General features: G+C 41.2%; 2 protein-coding genes across 3 annotated transcripts in view; both read right to left on the minus strand.

Annotated features, from left to right (window-relative positions):
- The window catches only part of LOC139381390 (caskin-2-like), an 81,129-nt gene extending 78,991 nt beyond the window's left edge, over positions 1-2,138 (minus strand). The window contains exon 1 of one of the 2 annotated variants that reach the window (XM_071124877.1): positions 1,726-2,136. The gene's annotated coding sequence lies outside the window, so the exon portion shown is untranslated. Of the gene's footprint in view, positions 1-1,725 lie in introns of both variants that reach the window. The other variant, XM_071124879.1, reaches the window with a different exon arrangement.
- Positions 2,139-15,277: 13,139 nt separating this feature from the next.
- Positions 15,278-22,500, minus strand: part of LOC139381871 (RAB40B, member RAS oncogene family) — a 51,618-nt gene continuing 44,395 nt past the window's right edge. Inside the window, exons 4-6 of the mRNA XM_071125696.1 lie at positions 18,152-18,229; positions 17,378-17,600; positions 15,278-17,210 (exon numbers count right to left, since the gene is read on the minus strand). Of these exons, the coding sequence (XP_070981797.1) occupies positions 16,903-17,210; positions 17,378-17,600; positions 18,152-18,229 (609 nt within the window). The 3' untranslated portion in view covers positions 15,278-16,902. The remainder of the gene's footprint in view (positions 17,211-17,377; positions 17,601-18,151; positions 18,230-22,500) is intronic.

Here is a 22,500-nt window from a genome sequence, read left to right on the forward strand (position 1 = left end):
TAAAAGCATTAGCAAAGCACTGGGTGTTATTACAAGTTGTAACTACAACATAATTAAGGATGGGTGGCTCTCTAAAACCAATCTAATGTGTTTGTTTTTCTTTCACTCAGGAAGCCTATTCACCATGGAATGTTATCTTAGGATCATTCCATGTCAGAATACTACTCCTTAACTCCTTCCACTTTCCTTCAACTTCTAGGAAATGTCTTTTTCACTTGGAGCTGTCTGGAACTCTGCCAATTGTCAGGGAAAAAGCTGCAAACTTTTCCCGACAGAAGTAAACTGGGGGCTCTGTCCCAGATGTCACCCTATTCCCTACATAGTGTAAGCCTACTACTTTATAGTGTACTAAATGTAGTACACTATATAGGGAATAGGGTGACATTTGGGGCGCACACTGAAAGGCAGAAGTGACCGCATCTTAATACCATCGCCCAAATTCTACATCACAGGGGACACAGCCAGCAGCACTTACGGGACAAAACATATCCAGGATAAATGTTTTAGGAGAAAAATACATTAGTTTGGTTTTTGGATTGTACAGCTGCAAGTGAATGAGGCATATCTGAGATCACACACAGAGCTGCAGCCACCCAGATCCAATTAAAAGAGGAGTTTTCTGGGCGAAAACAAAACAGCAATTAAGACACCCAATGGAGCTGGGAGGCAAAGTGTTGGGCTAAAACACGAAAATATTGTACCGCCTTTGTACCTCCAACTGAATGTGTTTTTGTGTCACCTGTGCAAGACTTTGCAAAGAAATGCCCTTCTGAAAGACAATGTTTTCTATTCTACTCTATCCCATTCTATTCAATTATATTCAAATTCCTCCCATTCTTCTGGAAGGTTGTGCTGGGAGGGACTGTTATTGGTGTGTCTCTCTGTCTACAGCAGGGCTTCTGTTTACCATCAGGTTGTGGGGCTAAGTTATCACATATGCTGTCATTGTAGAGACTACACAATAATAGGCAGTAGACACGGTCAAGTACAATAACAGATCACATCATATTAGCTATGATAATATGGAATGATAGGCGCTACATGTATGTGAAGGGAGGAGGCATCATGTAAGGCAGCAATCATGAATCCATTTTTATTCCAATCAGAAGTTACCCCATACGATTTCTGTTCTGGATAACTAGTGGCTAGTAATGGCATACATGTCAATGTGTCACAGACTCAGTCACCTTGCCTGCCAGCTAGTACATGACCCTCCTCTTGATTGCCATCAAGCCCAGTACACAGAGTTCAGAGGGTGTCATAACAACATCATAACAAACTGAGCAGCTGTCCATTGAGGGAGGCACATGAGCATTTGTAAACAAACACGGAGCTGCTATAGCTAGAGGGCTTCCCTGTAGTTAGGAAAACAAACTGGTACAGTAACGTTATATCAAATAAATGGAACGTCTGGGGGGTCCCCGAGGAGAGGTTTGAAAACCCTGCCACACTTCGAAGGAATAGACTAGAACCCCAATAGAATAGAACCAAATGAACAGAATAGGACAGAACATTATATAAATTATTATTATAATAACGGTAGATCTAGCTAGATAGAAAATAACTAATTAATAGAACGTCGGACGTTGCTGCTAGCTAGATTTGGGCTCGTTTTATCGACAAGTTGTATCAAATTTGCAAATTGCTTAGTCCGATTTTGATTTGTGGTCTTCCAAGACTGCTCAATAATAAACAAACGAAGAGGTCAAAGACAAAACATCTTACCAGTATTGTAAATGTGTTCACAGGTTGTCCGGTCCCTGTTGAAGGATTGGAGGAGTGTAAAGTAGTGCTCAGCTAGCGTTTGTCAGGTGCTTGGAGCCGAGGCTCAAGGAGCAGACCGCACAGAAGATCTGTGTATAAAGAAGTTATGCTGCTAGCGAAAAAAATATCCAGAAGACTTTCTGATAAGTGGTTGAAAGTCAAACTCTTGACTTCATTCAGTTCTTTTCCTACTCCCTGTTTTACTGAAGGTCAAGAAAATAATGTCACCCTCGCCAGGCAGTACGACTGAATCGTGCGCGCGCTAGGAGACCTGATCTGACACATTTTCAATTTAGACTAATCCCTCTGCGACCTCGAGCGAATCTGACACCTTTTCAATTTAGACTAATCGCTCTGCGACCTCGAGCGGATCTGACACCTTTTCAATTTGACTAATCCCTCTGCGAACTCGAGCTGAACGAGCGACTCCTCCACGTTTTGGCTCCGCCTCCGCACGCATCAAAACTCTGGGGAAGAACTTCGGAGGGAGACAACTCGTATGCTACTGTACCACAGATCTAGGATAGGATTACTTTACTCCCATACTATCCTTAATCACCAGGGGAGTAAAAGGTATCTGACTCCGTATCAGTAGTTAGGCGAAATTGATAATTTATTGGAGACAGAATTAAGTTTGCCAGTAGACAAGACAAGGTCGGTTTACCATATTGCATCGATCCTTGCTATGAGCCACTTTACAATTCATACCAAATTTGTTAATCTTATGGTGTTTGCCTTTCATGCCTGAGACACGGGTTCGCTTCCCGCTCCGTCAGTTCGCTACGATGGTGTCAGAAATGGAATGGTGGCCAATGTGTAGGATTTTTGCCTTTCACGCTGATGCGGGTTCACTTCCCACTCCCTCCGTTTGCTACAATATACACTGATTATACGCACAGCCTCAATTCGTCGGGGCATAGACTCTACAAGGTGTCAAAAGCGTTCCACATGGATGTTGGCCTATGTTGACTCCAATGCTTTCCACAGTTGTGTCAAGGTGGGTGGATGGCCTTTGGGTGGTGGACCATTCTTGATTACACACGGGAAACTGTTGAGCGTGAAAAACTCAGCGTTTCAGTTCTCGACACAAACCGATGCACCTAGAACCTACTACCTTACCCGGTTCAAAGGCACTTAAATATTTTGTCTTGCCCATTCACCCTCTGAAAGGCACACATACACAATCCATGTCTCAAGGCTTGAAAATCCTTCTTTAACCTGTCTCTTCCCCTTCATCTACACTGATTGAAGTGGATTTAACAAGTATCATCAATAAGGGATCATAGCTTTCACCTGGATTCACCTGGTCAGTTTATGTAATGGAAAAAGCAGGTGTTCTTAATGTTTTGTATCCTCTGTGTATATACATCTTCAAAAGCAGCGTCTGTATTAAAATAGTCTGAAAGGATTTGGAAAGGAGTTTATGTGTATGTAACCCAAATAACATAATTCGACCGGGCCACAGTTTGAAGTTGTGTTTGGTTTTAGCGACACTTGGTGGTATGACGGGGTATCATGAGTAATGCACATGTTGCAGACAATACTGCAGTGTGCTTTCAAACAAAAGTAACAAAATAAAATACATGTTTTATAATCTTGTTTGAACAATGAATAATTTACACTTGGTGGTTTATTTTCTCTTACAGAGAGAATAAACGGTCAGAAGCAGATTCATTAAACCATTTTACAATTGTAACATTTAAAATAACAATAGTTATTGTATCATTCAAAGAATGTTCTGTGTCCCGAACTCAAACATGAGTGGGAGGGAGTGTTTCTCTTTCAGTACCATTCACAGTGTATTCAACACAGAAACAGGAGAAACTTTAAATGTCTAGAAATGTCCGGAGCTACTGTATGTTCAGCTTTTTTCCTTTAGCCCCTGGTTGAAAGTAGTGCACCAAAAAGGGAATATGGTTCCATTTCGGACACACAGAAGAATGGTATTTCCTCTTCATTCTCCCTGTCATCATCATTTCTCCACATGTTCCCTCCCCTTATGGAAAACCATTTCACATGTGACATTTCCACATGTTTTGCACAAAACTTCACATGTGATGACGTGGATTTTCACGTGTGAAGTCATGTCAAACCATGTGTTTTTGGAACACTTCACATATGATGGACTTTCACATGTGATCAAAAACTTTTCACATGTAGATTAACATTTTCACGTGAAATTTCACAGGTGATGAACTGCAAATAAAAAAAGAGTTGTGATCAAATCAAATCAGATTAAATTAGTCAAATGTGCCAAATACAGCAGATGTAGACCTTCCCGTGAAAGCTTTCTTACAAGCCCTTAACCAACAATGCAGTTAGAGAAATAGAGTTGATAAAATATTTACTAAATAACCTAAAGTTAAAAAAATCTAATCAATGTAACACAATACATAACAAGGCTATATACACAGTGCTTTCAACTAACTTTTTCAACATGTCTTTACTTTGGGTTTGAACTCACAACCTCTTGGTTCACCTCGTGCCAATATTCTTGCTATGCCACCATATCTGTCAGATACTGATTTCACCTATATTCCTACACTTTAGACTTCAAAGTAAATCTCAGCTTTGTTAAAAATACACTCAAGAAAAACTATTATATTTATCATAGTGATTCAGGAGTATCATTAAAACAGAATAATATGCCACACCAACATTAGACACCTGTACAGCAAACCCTGAAATTTCTGAAATAAGTCAAATAAATCAATGAATGAGAGAATAGTCAGAATAACTGATAGCTAAAATAGCAGTGCAGATGGCACGCTTCTGATAAGTGCAGAGATGTATTATAGGTAATGAATGTTTAAAGGACTGCTAAAGGCTTTGTGGTGCTGCAGAAAGATCAGCGAATCAAATCCAGCGGTTGTGAGTGAGTTCAAATCACAGGTGGGGTAATATTTTAGCTGAACAGCGATAACATGGAATTGCACATTTAAAAACATGTAAAGTGCTTCAAAAGCAGACGCGTTCACCACATGTGAAATGTCACATGTAAAGTGTTCCAAAAACAAGTTTTTACATGATTTCCCTTGTGAAATGTCATGTTTCACGTGTGAAATCATGCAATTTTCCACATGTGAAATCATGTGGTTCAACATGTGATAACATGAAACTACACTGTTAGCCATTGCTATTAATTTTGGGGTAAATGTTATGGTCATTATAAGATACATTTTTACAGTAATAGGATAATGTATTAGAGTTTTTCTATATAAATTCATCAAAAAAAGAAACGTCCCTTTTTCAGGACCCTGTCGTTCAAAGATAATTCGTAAAAATCATTGTAAAGGGTTTAAACACTGTTTCCCATGCTTGTTCAATGAACCATAAACAATTAATGAACATGAAAACACCAAAATAAAGATGCCTGGGGTCCCTGCTCATCTGCGTGAATGTGCCTTAGGCATGCTGCAAGGAGGCATGAGGACTGCAGATGTGGCCAGGGCAATAAATTGCAAATTGAATGAGCGTTACACCGAGGCCTGTACTCTAGAGCGGGATCGATTTGGAGGTGGAGGGTCCGTCATGGTCTGAGGCGGTGTGTCACAGCATCATCGGACTGGGCTTGTTGTCATTGCAGGCAATCTCAACGCTGTGCGTTATAGGGAAGACATCCTCCCTCATGTGGTACCCTTCCCGCAGGCTCATCCTGACATGACCCTCCAGCATGACAATGCCAGCAGCCATACTGCTTGTTCTTTGCCTGATTTCCTGCAAGACAGGAATGTCAGTGTTCTGTCATGGCCAGCAATCCCATTAAGCACGTCTGGGACCTGTTGGATCGGAGGGTGAGGGCTAGGGCTATTCCCCCCAGAAACTTGCAGGTGCCTTGGTGGAAGAGTGGGGTAATATCTCACAGCAAGAACTGGCAGATCTGGTGCAGTGCATGAGAAGGAGATGCACTGCAGTACAGCTGGTGATCACACCAGATACTGACTGTTACTTTTGCTTTTGACTCCCCCTTTGTTCAGGGACACATTATTCCGTTTCTGTTAGTCACATGTCTGTGGAACTTGTTCGGTTTATATCTCAGTTGTTGAATCTTGTTATCTTCATACAAATATTTACACATGTTAAGTTTGCTGAAAATAAACGCAGTTGACAGAGCTAACAAAACAACAACAAAAGCATCCCACAACCTAAGGTGGCTAAAACAGGCTGCCTAAGTATGATTCCCAATCAGAGACAAAGATAGACAGACTGATTGAGAACCATACCCTGCAAAAACATAGAAACACAAAACATAGAAATAAAGAACATAGAATGCCCACCCAAATCACACTCTGACCAAACCAAAATAGAGACATAAAAAGGCTCTCTAAGGTCAGGGCGTGACAACACTTGGCCTGATGGTTCATGCAGATACTTGGGAAGCAATATAGAAATGTATTGACACCTTAAATGATTTTACTATTAAATGACCCATATTACAACCCTCATACCCCTTCACAAAAATATACCTAAATCAATTTTGGAAAAAGGATTTTACTCACAATGACCTTCCAGTGGTTCTGGTTCACATTCAAGAAACTCATGATAGCATTGTAGTTACCGAAGTTCACCTGAAATAAATAATTTCACATGCTTGCCACTAAGCCAAAAAATATATATCAATAGTTAATCCTTTTAAATTCCACTAACAGATTATATTAGTACTGTTGGCAGACTTTGCTTGCGCACAAAACTTTTTTCTCCATTTAGAATGACTTGGGCTGAGTAATAATTTAGGATGTAAATCTTTGTCCCGTGACTGTAGCTTTTTGTGGTTGCTTGAAAGTACCATTCGATTGTCAGTCACTCGCTGTATGTCTCTCTCATATGTCAATATGCCTTGTATACTGTTGTTTAGGTTAGTTATCATTGTTTTAGTTTACTAAGCCAGTTTGAATCCTGGCTTAGGAAGGCCACCAACAATTCTGAGATTTCCAAACCCAGCTAAAACATTTTCCATCAAGATAGAACTGCCAAAGGGGGAGGAGTTACAATCTACTGCAGAGATAGCTTGCAAAGTTCTGTCATACTTTCCAGGTCTATACCCAAACAGTTTGAACTTCTTATTTAAAAAATGTACCTCTCCAGAAATAAGTCTCTCACTGTTGCCGCCTGCTATCAACGCCCCGCTGCTCCCAGCTGTGCCCTGGACACCATTTGTGAATTGATCGCTCCCCATCTATCTTCAGAGTTCGTTCTGTTAGGTGACCTAAACTGGGATATGCTTAACACCCCGGCAGTCCTACAATCTAAGCTAGATGCCCTCAATCTCACACAAATCATCAAGGAACCCACCAGGTACAACCCTAAATCCATTAACATGGGCACCCTCATAGCCATTATCCTGACCAACTTGCCCTCCAAATACACCTCTGCTGTTTTCAATCAGGATCTCAGTGATCACTGCCTCATTGCCTGTATCCGCTATGGGTCTGCGGTCAAACGACCACCCCTCATACTGTCAGACGCTCCCTGCCAGCAGGCCTTTCTAATCGACCTGGCCCGGGTATCCTGGAAGGATATCGACCTCATCCCGTCAGTCGAGGATGCCTGGTCATTCTTTAAAAGTAATTTCCTCACCATCTTAGATAAGCATGCCCCGTTCAAAAAATGCAGAACTAAGAACAGATATAGCCCTTGGTTCACTCCAGACCTGGCTGCCCTTGACCAGCAAAAACACATCCTGTGGCAGACTGCAATAGCATCGAATAGTCCCCATGATATGCAACTGTTCAGGGAAGTCAGGAACCATTACACGCAGTTAGTCAGGAAAGCAAAGGTTAGCTTTTTCAAGCAGAAATACGCATCCTGTAGCTCTAACTCCAAAAAGTTCTGGGACACTGTAAAGTCCATGGAGAACAAGAGCACCTCCTCCCAGCTGCCCACTGCACTGAGGCTAGGTAACACGGTCACCACTGATAAATCCATGATAATTTCAATAAGCATTTCTCAATGGCTGGCCATGCCTGCCTCCTGGCTACTCCAACCCCGGCCAACAGCCCCCCCCCCCCTCCTTCACCCAAATCCAGACAGCAGATGTTCTGAAAGAGCTGCAAAACCTGGACCCGTACAAATCAGCTGGGCTAGACATTCTGGACCCTCTCTTTCTAAAACAATCCGCCGCCAACCCCTATTACCAGCCTGTTCAACCTCTCTTTCGTATCGTCCAGGATCCCTAAAGATTGGAAAGCTGCTGCGGTCATCCCCCTCTTCAAAGGGGGTGACACCCTAGACCCAAACTGTTACAGACCTATGTCCATCCTGCCCTGCCTATCTAAAGTCTTCAAAAGCCAAGTTAATAAACAGATCACTGAACATTTCGAATCCCACTGTACCTTCTCCGCTGTGGAATCCTGCTTCCGAGCCGGTCACAGGTGCACCTCAGTCACGCTCAAGGCACTAAACGATATCATAACCGCCATCAATAAAAGACAGTACTATGCAGCCGTCTTCATCGACCTGGCCAAGGCTTTCGACTCTGTCAATCACTGTATTCTTATCGGCAGACTCAATATCCTTGGTTTTTCTAATGACTGCCTCACCTGGTTCGCCAACTACTTTGCAGACAGAGTTCAGTGTGTCAAATCGGAGGGCATGTTGTCCAGACCTCTGGCAGTCTCTACGCAGACGACACCATTTTATATACCTCTGGCCCTTCCTTGGACACTGTGCTAACTAACCTCCAAACGAGCTTCAATGCCATACAACACTCCTTCAGTGGCCTCCAACTGCTCTTAAACGCTAGTAAAACCAAATGCATGCTTTTCACCCACCCGCCCGAGTAGCATCACCACCCTGGACGGTTCCGATCTAGAATATGTGGACAACTATAAATACCTAGGTGTCTGGTTAGACTGTAAACTCTCCTTCCAGACTCATATTAAACATCTCCAATCAAAAATCAAATCTAGAATCAGCTTTCTATTTTGCAACAGAGCCTCCTTCACTCACGTCGCCAAACTTACTCTAGTAAAACTGACTATCCTACCGATCCTCGACTTCGGCTATGTCATCTACAAAATAGCTTCCAACACTCTACTCAGCAAACTGGATGCAGTCTATCACAGTGCCATCTGTTTTGTTACCAAATCACCTTATATGACCCACCACTGCGACCTGTATGCTCTAGTCAGCTGGCCCTCGCTACATATTCGTCGCCAGACCCACTGGCTCCAAGTCATCTATCTATAAGTCTATGCTAGGTAAAGCTCCGCCTTATCTCAGTTCATTGGTCACGATAACAACACCCACCCCTAGCACACGTTCCAGCAGGTATATCTCACGGATCATCCCCAAAGCCAACACCTCATTTGGCCGCCTTTCCTTACAATTCTCTGCTGCCAGTGACTGGAACGAATTGCAAAACATTGCTGAAGTTGGAGACTTTTATTTCCCTCACCAACTTTAAACATCAACTATCTGAGCAGCTAACCGATCGCTGCAGCTGTACATTGTCCATCTGTAAATAGCCCACCCAATCTATCTACCTCATCCCCATACTGTTTTTATTTGATTTACTTTTCTACTTTTCTGCTTTTGCACACCAGTATCTCTACTTGCACATCATCATCTGCTGATTTATCACTCCATTTATCACTCCAGTGTCTGCTAAATTGTAATTATTCGCTCCTATGGCCTATTTATTGCCTACCTCCTCAAGCCTTTTGCACACACTGTATGTAGACTTTATTTTTTCTACTGTGTCATTGATTTGTGTATTGTGTTATTAGCTTGTTTATTGTTAACTCCATGTGTAACTCTGTGTTGTTGTCTGTGTCACACTGCTTTGCTTTATATTGGCCAGGTCACAGTTGCAAATGAGAACTTGTTCCATGGAGCTATTGAAATTAGAAAAATTAATGTAAAAACGTGTGAGATGAAAATGGACAAACTAAAGGGTGTGCAACATAGAAGGGTAGTCAGTGGATATTCTGCACCTTGTTTGAAGTCAGTAGGTCACACGACCAAGGAGCTATTGAAATGTAAAACTATGAAAAATTTATGTTACACCGCTTGATTTTACAGTACACAAATAAGAGTGTGCAATATATAAGGCTAGTCTGTGGACATTCTAAAGTGTGTTTGAGTCCAGTAGGTCACATGACCAAGGAGCTATTGAAGTTTTACATTTTGAAAAATTCATGTAAAAACATGTGAGATTAAAACGAACAAACTGAAGGGTGTACAATATAGAAGGGTAGTCAGTGGACATTCTGAACCGTGTTTGAAGTCAGTAGGTCACATGACAAAAGAGCTATTGAAATTCAAAAATGTAAATAATTCATTTAAATTAGTGCGAGATTTAAATCGACAAAAAATACGTGTGTGCAATGTGTGTCTATGCCATCGGGTTAGCTACAATCAGTTTTGAAAGTTTTAGGAGTAATGGTTAAAGAGCTATTGAAATTTGAAAAATGTGATTTGTCACTACGTTAACGGTCCCTAACTGCTCTTGGTGGACGTAAGGAAAAATACAGGCGAATATCAAATTAAATCAAATGAATTTATATAGCCCTCCTTACATCAGCTGATACAGTATATCAAAGTGCTGTACAGAAACCCAGCCTAGCTACCTCTTGGTTGAACGTGTATTGATGTTTCTGCAGTGCCACCAAGTTAATACTACTTGTTATTACCCGGGGTACACAAAGGTCAAAGGTACACTTCACAGCTACACATATATGAACTCACATGATACAGTTCGGTACCTTATAGGTATAATGGGACATTTTTCTACCCAATATTTTGAATATAAAGGTACTGCTTTGATAGGTGGGGGCAAGGTAATAGTGGGTTGTTGTGGGAATATAGGGGGTGTGGTCAAATATGTGTATTTGTGCCAGTCATCAGTGGAAGTGTTGTAGCAATTTAAGTGTTTAATGGTTATGCCGATGTAAGTAGAGCATCTCCTTTGACACGGTCTGCTCTGCAAATTTTGTAAGTGAATGTGTCAGTAATGAGCTGTGAAGCAGTTGTGCTGCATCTCCCACATGCTGACCTCCTGACATCACCTACTAAGGAAATTACTTAGATAACAGCATTTTCGGCAGTTAAATGTAACAACAAAACACTATTTATAAAAAGCAATCTATTCATGTGTTTTTGAACGGTATAAATTGTTTACAAGCATGATAGCTGTACTTTTACTTTATGGTTGACTCAGCTTATTGGCCATTAGCCAAGTGGTGTCTTCGAACGATTTCAAAGCATGCGAATGCACCCAGCTGGTACAGCCCAGTACCATGTGAGTTCCTATGTGTGCCTCTAAAGGTACCTTATGTGTGCATTTCACCTTTTTGTACACCAGGGAACAACACTGTACTGTAACCGTACTCTTATTTGTGAGATTGTGTGGATGTGTGGAGCAGGAAGAGGAGCAGGCACAAGTCTCTGCCCACCTGGTCTGGAGGAGGGAAGAGCAACACGTTTACCTTACTTTGCTACCTGCCAACTAAATGGTTTTAACTTTTTAATGACCATTTTATATTTTCATTTTTTCCCTTGCTCAACTTTTTTCATTCAACTTTTTCACCCCGGACGCTTTATCTGGACGTGGTTCGTCAGGACCTCCACCAGCCAAAGCTAAGTAACGTTAGTAACATTAACATTATGCCTTCTAATTGCAGTCGCTGTACTCATAATATACAGGAGAACGATCGCCTTATGGTGAGAATAGCTTTTCAGGAGATATTTTCAGGTTGTATATTCAACTGATATTCTGAGATGCTGACTTGTTGCACCCTCGACAACTAATGTGATTATTATTATTTGACCATGCTGGTCATTTATGAACATTTGAACATCTTGGCCATGTTCTGTTATAATCTCCACCCGGCACAGCCAGAAGAGGACTGGCCACCCCTCATAGCCTGGTTCCTCTCTAGGTTTCTTCCTAGGTTTTGGCCTTTCTAGGGAGTTTTTCCTAGCCACCGTGCTTCTACACCTGCATTGCTTTCTGTTTGTGGTTTTAGGCTGGGTTTCTGTACAGCACTTTGATATATCAGCTGATGTAAGAAGGGCTGTATAAATACATTTGATTTACTGTATTTTCACCTCAAGAAAAAAACCTCTAGGGGACCTTGACACAATGTTCTAAGAATGTCCTAAAACGTACTGGAGGAAATCGATGGATCAAACCGGGAACTAAACAAAACCTGCAGGGAACCACGACTGTTTAAATTGAATTAATGTCAATTGTGCTTTTCAAAGTAAAATATTCTAAATGGCATTTATTTCTGTTATTTCTGTTACGCTCGTCGTTGAATGAATGAGACCAAAGCGCAGCGTGGAAAGTGTTTGTGATAATTTTATACTGAAACACCGAAATATGAAAACAACAAAATATAAACAAACGTAAAGTTCTGCAGGGCTATACAGCAACTGTGCAAAAACAAGATCCCACAAACTAGGGTGGAAAACAGGCTGTCTAAGTATGATTCCTAATCAGAGACAACGATAGACAGCTGCCTCTGATTGGGAACCATACCCGGCCAACAAAGAAATAGAAAACTAGAATGCCCACCCAAATCACACCCTGACCTAACCAAATAGAGAAATAAAAAGGCTCTCTAAGGTCAGGGCGTGACAATCACATGATATCACATCTTCAGATGTGAAATTCATGTCATTTTTCCAGGTACAGTTTGATTAATTTGTTGTCATGGAAATTCGTCCATATTTTCATCTCCTGTATATAATCGTGATTGGTGAAGAATACCATTGGTGAGTGGTGTTTGTTGTAGTTGTAGAAGTTTGGGTAGTTCTTGTAGTCCAAGGTGCTGCACCCGGTTGAGCGAAAAGACAGGAATATCTTTTAGTATTATAGGATCCAATCTTAGCTCGAGAGAACAACAAAATATGATAATGTTTTCTCAGGTAATAATATATTCTCATATACAGAGAATAGTATGATCAGTGATGTGAAGTACTTAAGTAAGAAATACTTTTAAATACCACTTAAGTATTTTTGGGGGATATCTGGACTTTACTATTTATATTTTTGACAACTTTTACTTTTACTCTACTACATTCCTAAATAAAATATGTACTTTTTACTCCCGTACATTTTCCATGACACCAAAAAGTACTTGTTAGATTTCTAATGCTCAGGCAAGACAGAATTATTCATAAACCTGTCAATATAACACTTTGGCATCTCTACTGGATCTGTCAGACTCACAAAAACGCAATTTGTAAATTATGTCTGAGTGTAGGTGTCTGCCCCTGTCTGTCTGTCCCCCCCAAAATAATGTGCTGTCTAGTTTGCTTAATAAAAGGAATTTGATGTATAGCATTTACTTTTACTTTGTACTTTTACTCAAGTATGACAATGTTATACTTTTTCCACCACTGTACATTTAAAACCAGATACGTTTGGACTTTTACTCAAGTATGACAATTTTATACTTTTTCCACCACTGTACATTTAAAACCAGATACGTTTGGACTTTTACTCAAGTAGTATTTTACTGGGTGACTTTTACTTGAGTCATTTTCTATTAAGGTATCTTAACTTCTACTCAAGTATGACAATTGAGTACTTTGTCCACCACTAAATATGATACAGATAACTGCCAAAATAAAGGAAACACCAACATAAAGTGTGTTAATGCAGCTTGGCATAGATTCTACAAGTGTCTGGAACTCTATTGGAGGGATGTGACACCATTCTTCCACGAGAAATTCCATCATTTGTTGTTTTGTTGATAGTGGTTGAAATCACTATCTCAGGCGCCGCTCCAGAATCTTCCATAAGTGTTCAATTGGGTTGAGATCTGGTGACTGCGACGGCCATGGCATATGGTTTACATCGTTTTCATGCTCATCAAACCATTCAGTGACCACTCGCGTCTCCTGTGGATGGGAGCATCGTCATTCTATTGGGGCATGGCTATGGTAGACAAAATAATGACCTGCCCAACATTTTTATACATGACCCTAAGCATGATGGTATGTTAATTGCTTAATTAACTCAGGAAACACACCTGTGTAGAAGCATCTACTTTCAATATTCTTTGTATCCCTCATTTACTCAAGTATTTCCTTTATTTTGGCAGTATGTTGCAGAACTGCTATATGGCAGTTACTTATTTATTTACTCCTGAACTTATTTAGGCTTGCCATAACAAGGGGGTTGAATACTTATTAACTCTTTTCATTTTTAATTCATTTGTAATAGTTTCTAAAAACATAATTATGGAGTATTGTGTGTAAGGCCAGTGACACAAAATCAAAATGTAATAAATGTTCAATTCAGGCTGTAACACAACAAAATATGGAAAATGTCAAGGGATGTGAATACTTTCTGAAGGAACTGTATACACACCCTGTCCACCTCCTGCTGCCAAGGGTACAGGGTCAGGCAGGAGCTGGTGACTCGCTGGCGTAGGGATCAAATCCACTGCTGCCTTTAAAACGACACATAAATACAGAGGTATACATTATAAACACAGTATAACACACGGTACTGGATATATTCACAGAAACACATATAGCGTTGGAGCCAATTTGGGTTGATGTTATATTATGGTAATATTCGGGCATTACACTCCAGACCACTAGGGACAGACAAATGGTGGTAAACACACATCATGTGATCTATAAACACACAGGTGTTTGAACGTATGGTGTGGATGTGGATGGTGGGAGAGCTCATGGTTCTTACCACAATCAAACTATTGCAAACAAATGCAAGAAAACGAAAGAAACGTCAAACAAGATACAGAAGATTGCTCGTCAACATTACGGATAAACATGCATTTATTCAAGGTAACCACTATTGCCAAGTTTGAGGCGCGTAAAGAACAAGTCTAATTGCTGCCATCCACTCGCCCAGTGACATTGGCTACTTAGAAATCGTATATTTTTCCGAAGCAAATTGTCATAACATTTATTATGTGTACACACACTCAATCAAAGAGAGAGAGCGAGAGAGATTACCTATGTAGTTGTAACCCATGAAACTAAAGGGGTTGTTGAAATGGGCCAATCGGTTCCATTCACTAACACTACTGAGCTGGTCTCTGTCCAGGTAGACAGTATGTCGGTAATAAAGGTCTTCTGAAACTCTGGATCTATGGAGTCTTTGCTATGATGAGAACTTACCGAATGCTGATCCTCTTGTTGACACTCTCATTGAAGAACAACACATAACCAAAGAGACCAGAGTACAGACAAGACCAAAATAATCAGGAAAGCTTTCCATGGGTCAATTTCTCAGCATTTCTGATAGATTTTAAAAGCACCTGTTCTTGCTCTATGGCTGAGCCTGTCACACCTCATTTGCAAACAGCCATGAGACCATAAAGGTCTTCATTAGATACAGTATATAAAAATACTCATGCCTCCTCCTTTGTAAAGCGCTCTCTAGTAAAGCTAGTGGGTGACATGGAATGCACCCATTGTTTTCAGGTTTTCATCAGGGACATGTGGGTAAAAACATAATCAAGTGAGATGAGGTGAGTTTCCCTCCTCACAGCGCATTGAGCATGTGGAAAAGTGTAATATAAATGCTATCAATTATTTGTATTTTTATTATTACTATCTGAGCAGAGAAGACAGTTCCTGTTTGTGAAGTTTATTGTAAATCCGTGTGGTGATATTTACTGTACAAAACCCTTGTTCGTTCAGTAACGTCCTCAGTCTACTAAGTCTTTGGTGTTGGTGTCACTATCTGAAATAGTATAATCTCTGTCACTGTACACTTGGAAATGAGTACAAACCCAAATAACAGAAAAAATACATTGTATCAAACAACATTGTCATAACTGTACATATCATACAAATTCACTACACAAATGGTTTCTCCATAGAATTGCAGACTTGAAGTTCCAGATGACTTCGGCAGAAATAGTATTTTGCTGTAAAAAGTATGTGTAAAACAAGTAGCTAGATCTTAAAAAGGCTTTGTCCAGTATGTTTTTAAAGGCAGAGGTGTGTAGTATACCATTTATAAGACCAGTCCAGTAACATTTCTTTCATTGTGAAATTAGACTACAGGATTAAAACTAATTTGAATGCTTTGTGTCATTGATCGCAGTGGGTGAGAAAACAGTGCAAAGAGGACCACAGATCATCCACAAATATTGTACACAATAGTACTATATTTTTACACAGTACATATGTTCATCGTTTTTCTGGAAACATTTTATGCACAATCAGAGATAGGCAAAAGATACATCAAATGTTTATTGTTCTAAATACAAGATACTCTAAAGACCAATGTATCAAACTAAAATACAAAATATATTTGCAAGTATACGCCTTCACTACAACATTTTCAGTAACTGTAACAAAAAAAAAACTTTTACCATTGATGTGATATGTGGTTGTTTATCTACCTTAGTTGAATGCACTGAATGCTAAATTCACCTCTCGTTGAATACTCCCTCTAAGCTCATGTGGCTGGCTCTTGGTGAACCTAGACGAGCTGCACCCATAGAAGTAGATAGAAGACTCTAGTGCCCAAAAGCTTGTTTTAGCATGGGCAGCGCCATTGAGGACTTTCAGTATTTGGAAGTATTCAACTGGGTGGGACTTCCTATAGGGCAGGTGGCTTAGCGGTTAGTGCATTGGGCCAGTAACTGAAAGGTTGCTAGTTCTAATCCATAAACCGACAACGTGAAAAATCTGTCAATGTGCCCTTGAGCAAAGCACATAACCCTAATTGCTCCAGGGTTCTTGTTGATAACGGCAGACCCTGGCCATGACCCTACTATCTGTGGGTGTCTCAGGGAGCATTGGGATATGCAAAAAATAACATTTTCAATTCACATGTGTATTAATACACACTTGTAAGCACCTACCAAATTATTATTATAATGGGACAGAAATAATGACGCAAAGACTATCTAAGTCTATGGCTGCACCAGAGACGGAAGAGGAAGGAAGACATCTCACTCGCTCATATACAGTCAATGAACTAAGTAGATCAGACCCAGCTGCTAATACATTGGTGCCTATGGGAGAGCCACCCCTTAAGCAGACCGAAACTGTGACCATTTTTTTCAATGGTAAACAGCCTCGGTGTTCATCTTCATTTATCCACCATCTTTGGCTGCACTAGTGATCAACACCAACTTCCTGTTCATGTGATGACAACCTTCTTCCCCAAGGACTTCCTCTTCCTGTATCAACTGGTTGCTAGGAGATCTTGCAGCTCTTGCCAGTGCAGCTCTGTTCGGCCGCCGGGCTGAGCGGTGGAGGACGGAAGAGTTTTTTCTTTTTTAGCAGCTGGCATCCGGTCCTCTTGGTGGCGATGTGGGTGGTGTTGGCAGCAGTGGTGGTGACGGAGTAGGACCGTCCGTGCATCATGCGGGCATTGAGGCCGTTGGCCATGGAGAAAGACTTGAGGTGGGACTTGAGAGCCAGGGGGAGAGGAAGCTTGTCAACAAGGTGGACAGGGGTGCAGGACACGATGGAACGACAGCACAGGTCCTGAAGACTCAAAACTAAGAGAGCGAGAGAGAAGGTGGGGGGGGGGGGGGGGGAGTGTGAGAGAGACAGAATATTTAATATTTCACAAATATAAATATTACACCACGAGAGGGCACCATTGTGTAAAACAATGAGAGAGAGTAAGAACTAGCTGCTCTAGGCTCAGTTTACGCTGCCTCACCTTTGATAGGCCTCCAGAGTCTCTCCATGCCATGCCTCATTAAGACTATCCTGGCCAGCTCTGTGAAGGACTCTGTGATATTAAAGTTGCACAGCGGGCTGACCTCAAAGAAGGTGACCCCTAACCTCTCGGCGTACACCTGGGCCTGCTCTGTGGTCACCTGGCGTTTGTAGGCCAGGTGTAACCGGTTCCCCACCAGGATCTTAGGCACTCCCGGTGCATGCTGGGTAGACAGGAAGGGAAACAGAAAGTAGTGAGGTACAGATTCTGTTAGTACATAATAAGGGTGTGTATATGCGTATGTGTTACATTGTGTTCTTCCCTGTAATAAGTCAAATAATGGAGTGGTAATAGAAGGTCCCAAGGTGGCAAAAAGGATGTCAAGAATCAATCGTTGAGCATATTTTATTTTTAATTGAAGGTGAATAATATTATTCACATAACATGGGCTATCTTGAAAGTCTAACTCTGTGTGGCTAGTTAATTAGTGTGTGAGTTGTTTTGGAGCAAAGGCCAGAGATGTGGGTTGGAGAAGGTTTAGTCATTATCACAAGCAGAAATTGAGCAACGTGTCTTACATCATAGAGCAATAGGCGCGATTCAGTGATGTAGACTGCAATTTACCATGTGGCGCCATCCCAAATGGCACCCTATTCCCTTTATAGTGCACTACTTTTGACCAGAGCCCTTTGGGGAATATGGAATAGGGTGCAATTTGGGACACATTTGAGATTTACTGTTTCTGAGAGAGAGTGAATGATCGATGTCTCTTACCTCATCTATCTCCTTAATCCATCTGTCAATACCATCAAACGACCATCGGTTGGTGATGTCATAGACCAAGATCACACCCTGAGAGATCAAATCAAAAATTGTATTCATCACATGCTTCATAAACAACAGGTGTAGACTAACAGTGAAATACTTACTTATTGGCCCTCCCCAAAAATGCAGAGTAGAAAGAAAATAGAGAAATAATAGAACAGTAAAACACGTAATAATAAAAATAACAATAGATACACAATGAGTAATGATAACTTGGCTATATTCAAGGGGTACCAGTACTGAGTCGATGTGCAGTGGTATGAGGTAATTGAGGAAGATATAACTAGGAATAAAGTGACAGACAGTGAACAGTAGCAGTAGTGTACGTGAAGAGTCAAAGTTAGTGCAAAAAGGGTCAATGCAGGGTAGCTATTTGGTTAATTATTTGACTAACTATTTATCAGTCTTATGGCTTGGGGGTAGAAGCTGTTCAGGGTCCTGTTGGTTCCAGACTTGATACCTCGGTACCACTTTCCGGACCATGATACAGTGCCTTCAGAAAGTATTCACACCCCTTGACTTTTTCCACATTTTGTTGTGTTACAGCCTGAAATTAGAATGGATTACATTGAGAGTGTGTGTCACTGGCCTACACACAATACCCCATAATGTCAAAGTGGAATTATACTTTTATAAATGCCGGCAAATTCATTAAAAATGAAACGCTGAGTCAATAAGTATTCAGCCCCTTTGTTATGGCAAACCTAAATAAGTTCACAACTAAAAATGTGCTTAACAAGTCAAATAATAAGTTGCAATAATAGTGTTTAACATGACTTTTGAATGTCTACATCATCTCTGTACCCCACACATTCAATTATCTGTAAGGCCCCTCGGTCGAGCAGTGAATTTCAAACACAGATTCAACCCAAAAGACCAGGGAGGTTTTCCAATGCCTCGTAAAGAAGGGCACCTATTGGTAGATGCGTAAAAAAACACAAACAAACAGACATTGACTATCCCATTAAGCATTGTGAAGTTATTAATTACACTTTTGATGGTGTTTCAATACACCCAGTCACTACAAAGATACAGGTGTCCTTCCTAACTCAGTTGCCGTAGAGGAAGGAAACTGCTCAGGGATTTCACCATGAAGCTTCTACACCTGCATTGCTTGCTGTTTGGGATTTTAGGCTGGGTTTCTGTACAGCACTTTGAGATATCAGCTGATGTACAAAGGCCTATATAAATAAATTTGATTTGATTTGAAGCCAATGGTGACTTTAAAACAGTCACTGAGTTTAATGGCTGTGATAGGAGGAAGCTGAGGATGGATCAATAATATTGTAGTTAACCCACAATACTAACCTAAATTACAGAGTAAAAATAAGGAAGCCTGTACAGAATAAACATATTCCAAAACACGCATCCTGTTTGCAAAAAGGCACTAAAGTAAAACTGCTAAAACATTGCTAAGAAATTAACTTTATGTCCTGAATACAGTGTTTTGGGGGAAAATCCAACACAACACAACCCACTCTTCATATTTTCAACCATAGGCAAGGGAGTTTTTTTAGGATAAAAAGAAACGGAATAGAGCTAAGCACAAGCAACATTCTAGAGGATAACTTGGTTCAGTCTGCTTTCCAACAGACACTGGGAGACAAATTCACCTTTCAGCAGGATGATAACCTAAAACACAAGGTCAAATATAAACTGGAGTTGCTTACCAAGACAACATTGAATATTCCTGAGTGGCCTAGTTACAGTTTTGACTTAAATCAGCTTGAAAATCTGTGGCAAAACTTGATAAAGGCTGAGCTGGAAGAATTAAAAATAATAATGGGCAAATATTGTATAATCCAGGTGTGCAAAGCTCTTAGAGATTTACCCAGAAAGACTCACAGCTGTAATCGCTGCCAAAGGTGATTCTAACATGTATTGACTCAGGGGGTTGAATAATACTTATCTAATCAAGATATTAGTGTTTTATTTTCAATCATTTTTGACAAGAGTATTGTGTGTAGATTGCTGAAAAAAAGACAATTAAATCCATTTCAATCCCACTTTGTAACACAACAAAATGTGGAAAAAGTCGAGGGGTGGGAAAACTGAGGAACTTGAAGCTCTCGGTCTGCTCTACTACAACTCCGTCGATGTGAATGTGGAGATGCTCGGTCCTCCATTTCCTGTAGTCCACGACCAGCTCCTTTGTCTTGCTGACTTTGAGGGAGAGGTTGTTGTCCTGGCACCACACTGCCAGGCCTCTGATCTCCTCCCTATAGGCTGTCTCCTCATCGTCGGTGATCAGGCCTACCATTGTCATGTCTTTGGTAAACTTAATGATGGTGTTGGCGTCTTGTGCAGCCACAGAGTCGTGGGTGAACAGGGAGTACAGGAGGGGACTAAGTACACACCCGAGGGGCCCCGGTGTTGAGGATCAGCGTGGCAGATGTGTTGCTACCTACCCGTACCACCTGGAGGCGTACCACCTGGAGGCGTCCCATCAGGAAGTCCAAGATCCAGTTGCGAGAGGTATTTTGTCCCAGGGTCCTTAGCTTGGTGATGAGCTTGGAGGACATTATGGTGTTGAACGCTGAGCTGTAGTCAATGAACAGCATTTTCACGTAGGTGTTCCTTTTATCCAAGTGGGAAAAGGCAGTGTTGAGTGCAATAAAGATTGTGTCATCTATGTATCTGTTGGGACAGTATGCAAATTGGAGTGGGTCCAGGATGTCTGGGATGACGGTGTTGATGTGAGCCATGACCAGCCTTTCAAAGCATTTCATGGCTACAGATGTGAGTGCTACGCAGTGATAGTCATTTAGACAGGTTACCTTGGCGTTCTTGGGCACAGAGACTAAGGTGGTCTGCTTGTAGGTATTACAAATTGGGTCAGGTAGAGGTTGAAAATGTCAGTGAAGACGATTGCCAGCTGGTCAGTGCATTCTCTGAGTACGCGTCCTGGTAATCCGTCTGGCCCTGCGGCCTTGTGAATGTTAACCTGTTTAAAGGTCTTACTCACATCGGCTACAAAGAATTTGATTACACAGACGTTCGGAACAGCTAGTGTTCTTACACATGGTTCAGTGTTGCTTGCCTTGTAGTAGGATTCGATCTTAGTCTTGACGCTTTGCTTGTTTTGTTGGAGGGCATAGCAGGATTTCTTATAAGCGTCCGGGTTGGTGTTCCGCTCCTTGAAAGTGGCAGCTCTAGTCTTTAATCTCAGTGCGGATGTTGCATGGCTTCCAGTTGGGATATGTACGTTTTTTTTACTACACCGTATTCCAAAGATTAGCCAGGAGCTGGATTTGTCATAAGCATAATAAGGAAAACTTTACCACAGATGGAAACCAGTATTTTTGACTTCTGCATTTTTGTTATCTCCAAAGTTTTGGCATCTTCCATAAGAGATGTGTTTTTCTACATTGTGTAATGGACATGATGCAACCTTTGGTAGGTAGGCTGGTGGCAGGCTTTGGCTGCAGTACAGCAAAGCCAAGTCAACCCGTGCTCATGGTTCTCACAAGGGAAGTGAAATGATAAGCTACAATGACTCATGTCGCAAATGACATGTAACAACACCCTGAGCGCTACGGACACGAAACAACAATACAAATGTAACAACAGAACAACAAAATAAATAAACAAGTTCCTTAAATTTTCTTTTGAGGGGTGCCTGTTCATTATAGGATAGACACTTGTGGTTTAGCACCAACCAAAGCAGTGAAACAGGACTTTAGTGGTCAAAATCATTCTTCTTGGGACGACGGGGGTAGCAGGGTTACAAAATGCAATCATATCCCGCAAGTATACTATTCATACTGGACAAAAATATAAACGCAACATGCAGCAATTTACGATTTTACTGAATTATAGTTCATAGGAGGAAATCAGTCAATTGAGATAAATACACTGCTCAAAAAAATTAAGGGAACACTTAAACAACACAATGTAACTCCAAGTCAATCACACTTCTGTGAAATCAAACTGTCTACTTAGGAAGCAACACTGATTGACAATAAATGTCACATGCTGTTGTGCAAATGGAATAGACAACCAGACCACTTCTCAGTTCCTATACTTCCTGGCTGATGTTTTGGTCACTTTTGAATGCTGGCGGTGCTTTCACTCTAGTGGTAGCATGAGACAGAGTCTAGAACCCACACAAGTGGCTCGGGTAGTGCAGCTCATCCAGGATGGCACATCACTGCGAGCTGTGGCAAGAAGGTTTGCTGTGTCTATCAGCGTAGTGTCCAGAGCATGGAGGCGCTACCAGGAGACAGGCCAGTACATCAGGAGACGTGGAGGAGGCCGTAGGAGGGCAACAACCCAGCAGCAGGACCGCTACCTCCGCC

This window comes from Oncorhynchus clarkii, chromosome 23 (genome assembly GCF_045791955.1).
Source record: "Oncorhynchus clarkii lewisi isolate Uvic-CL-2024 chromosome 23, UVic_Ocla_1.0, whole genome shotgun sequence".
Lineage (NCBI taxonomy): Eukaryota > Metazoa > Chordata > Actinopteri > Salmoniformes > Salmonidae > Oncorhynchus > Oncorhynchus clarkii.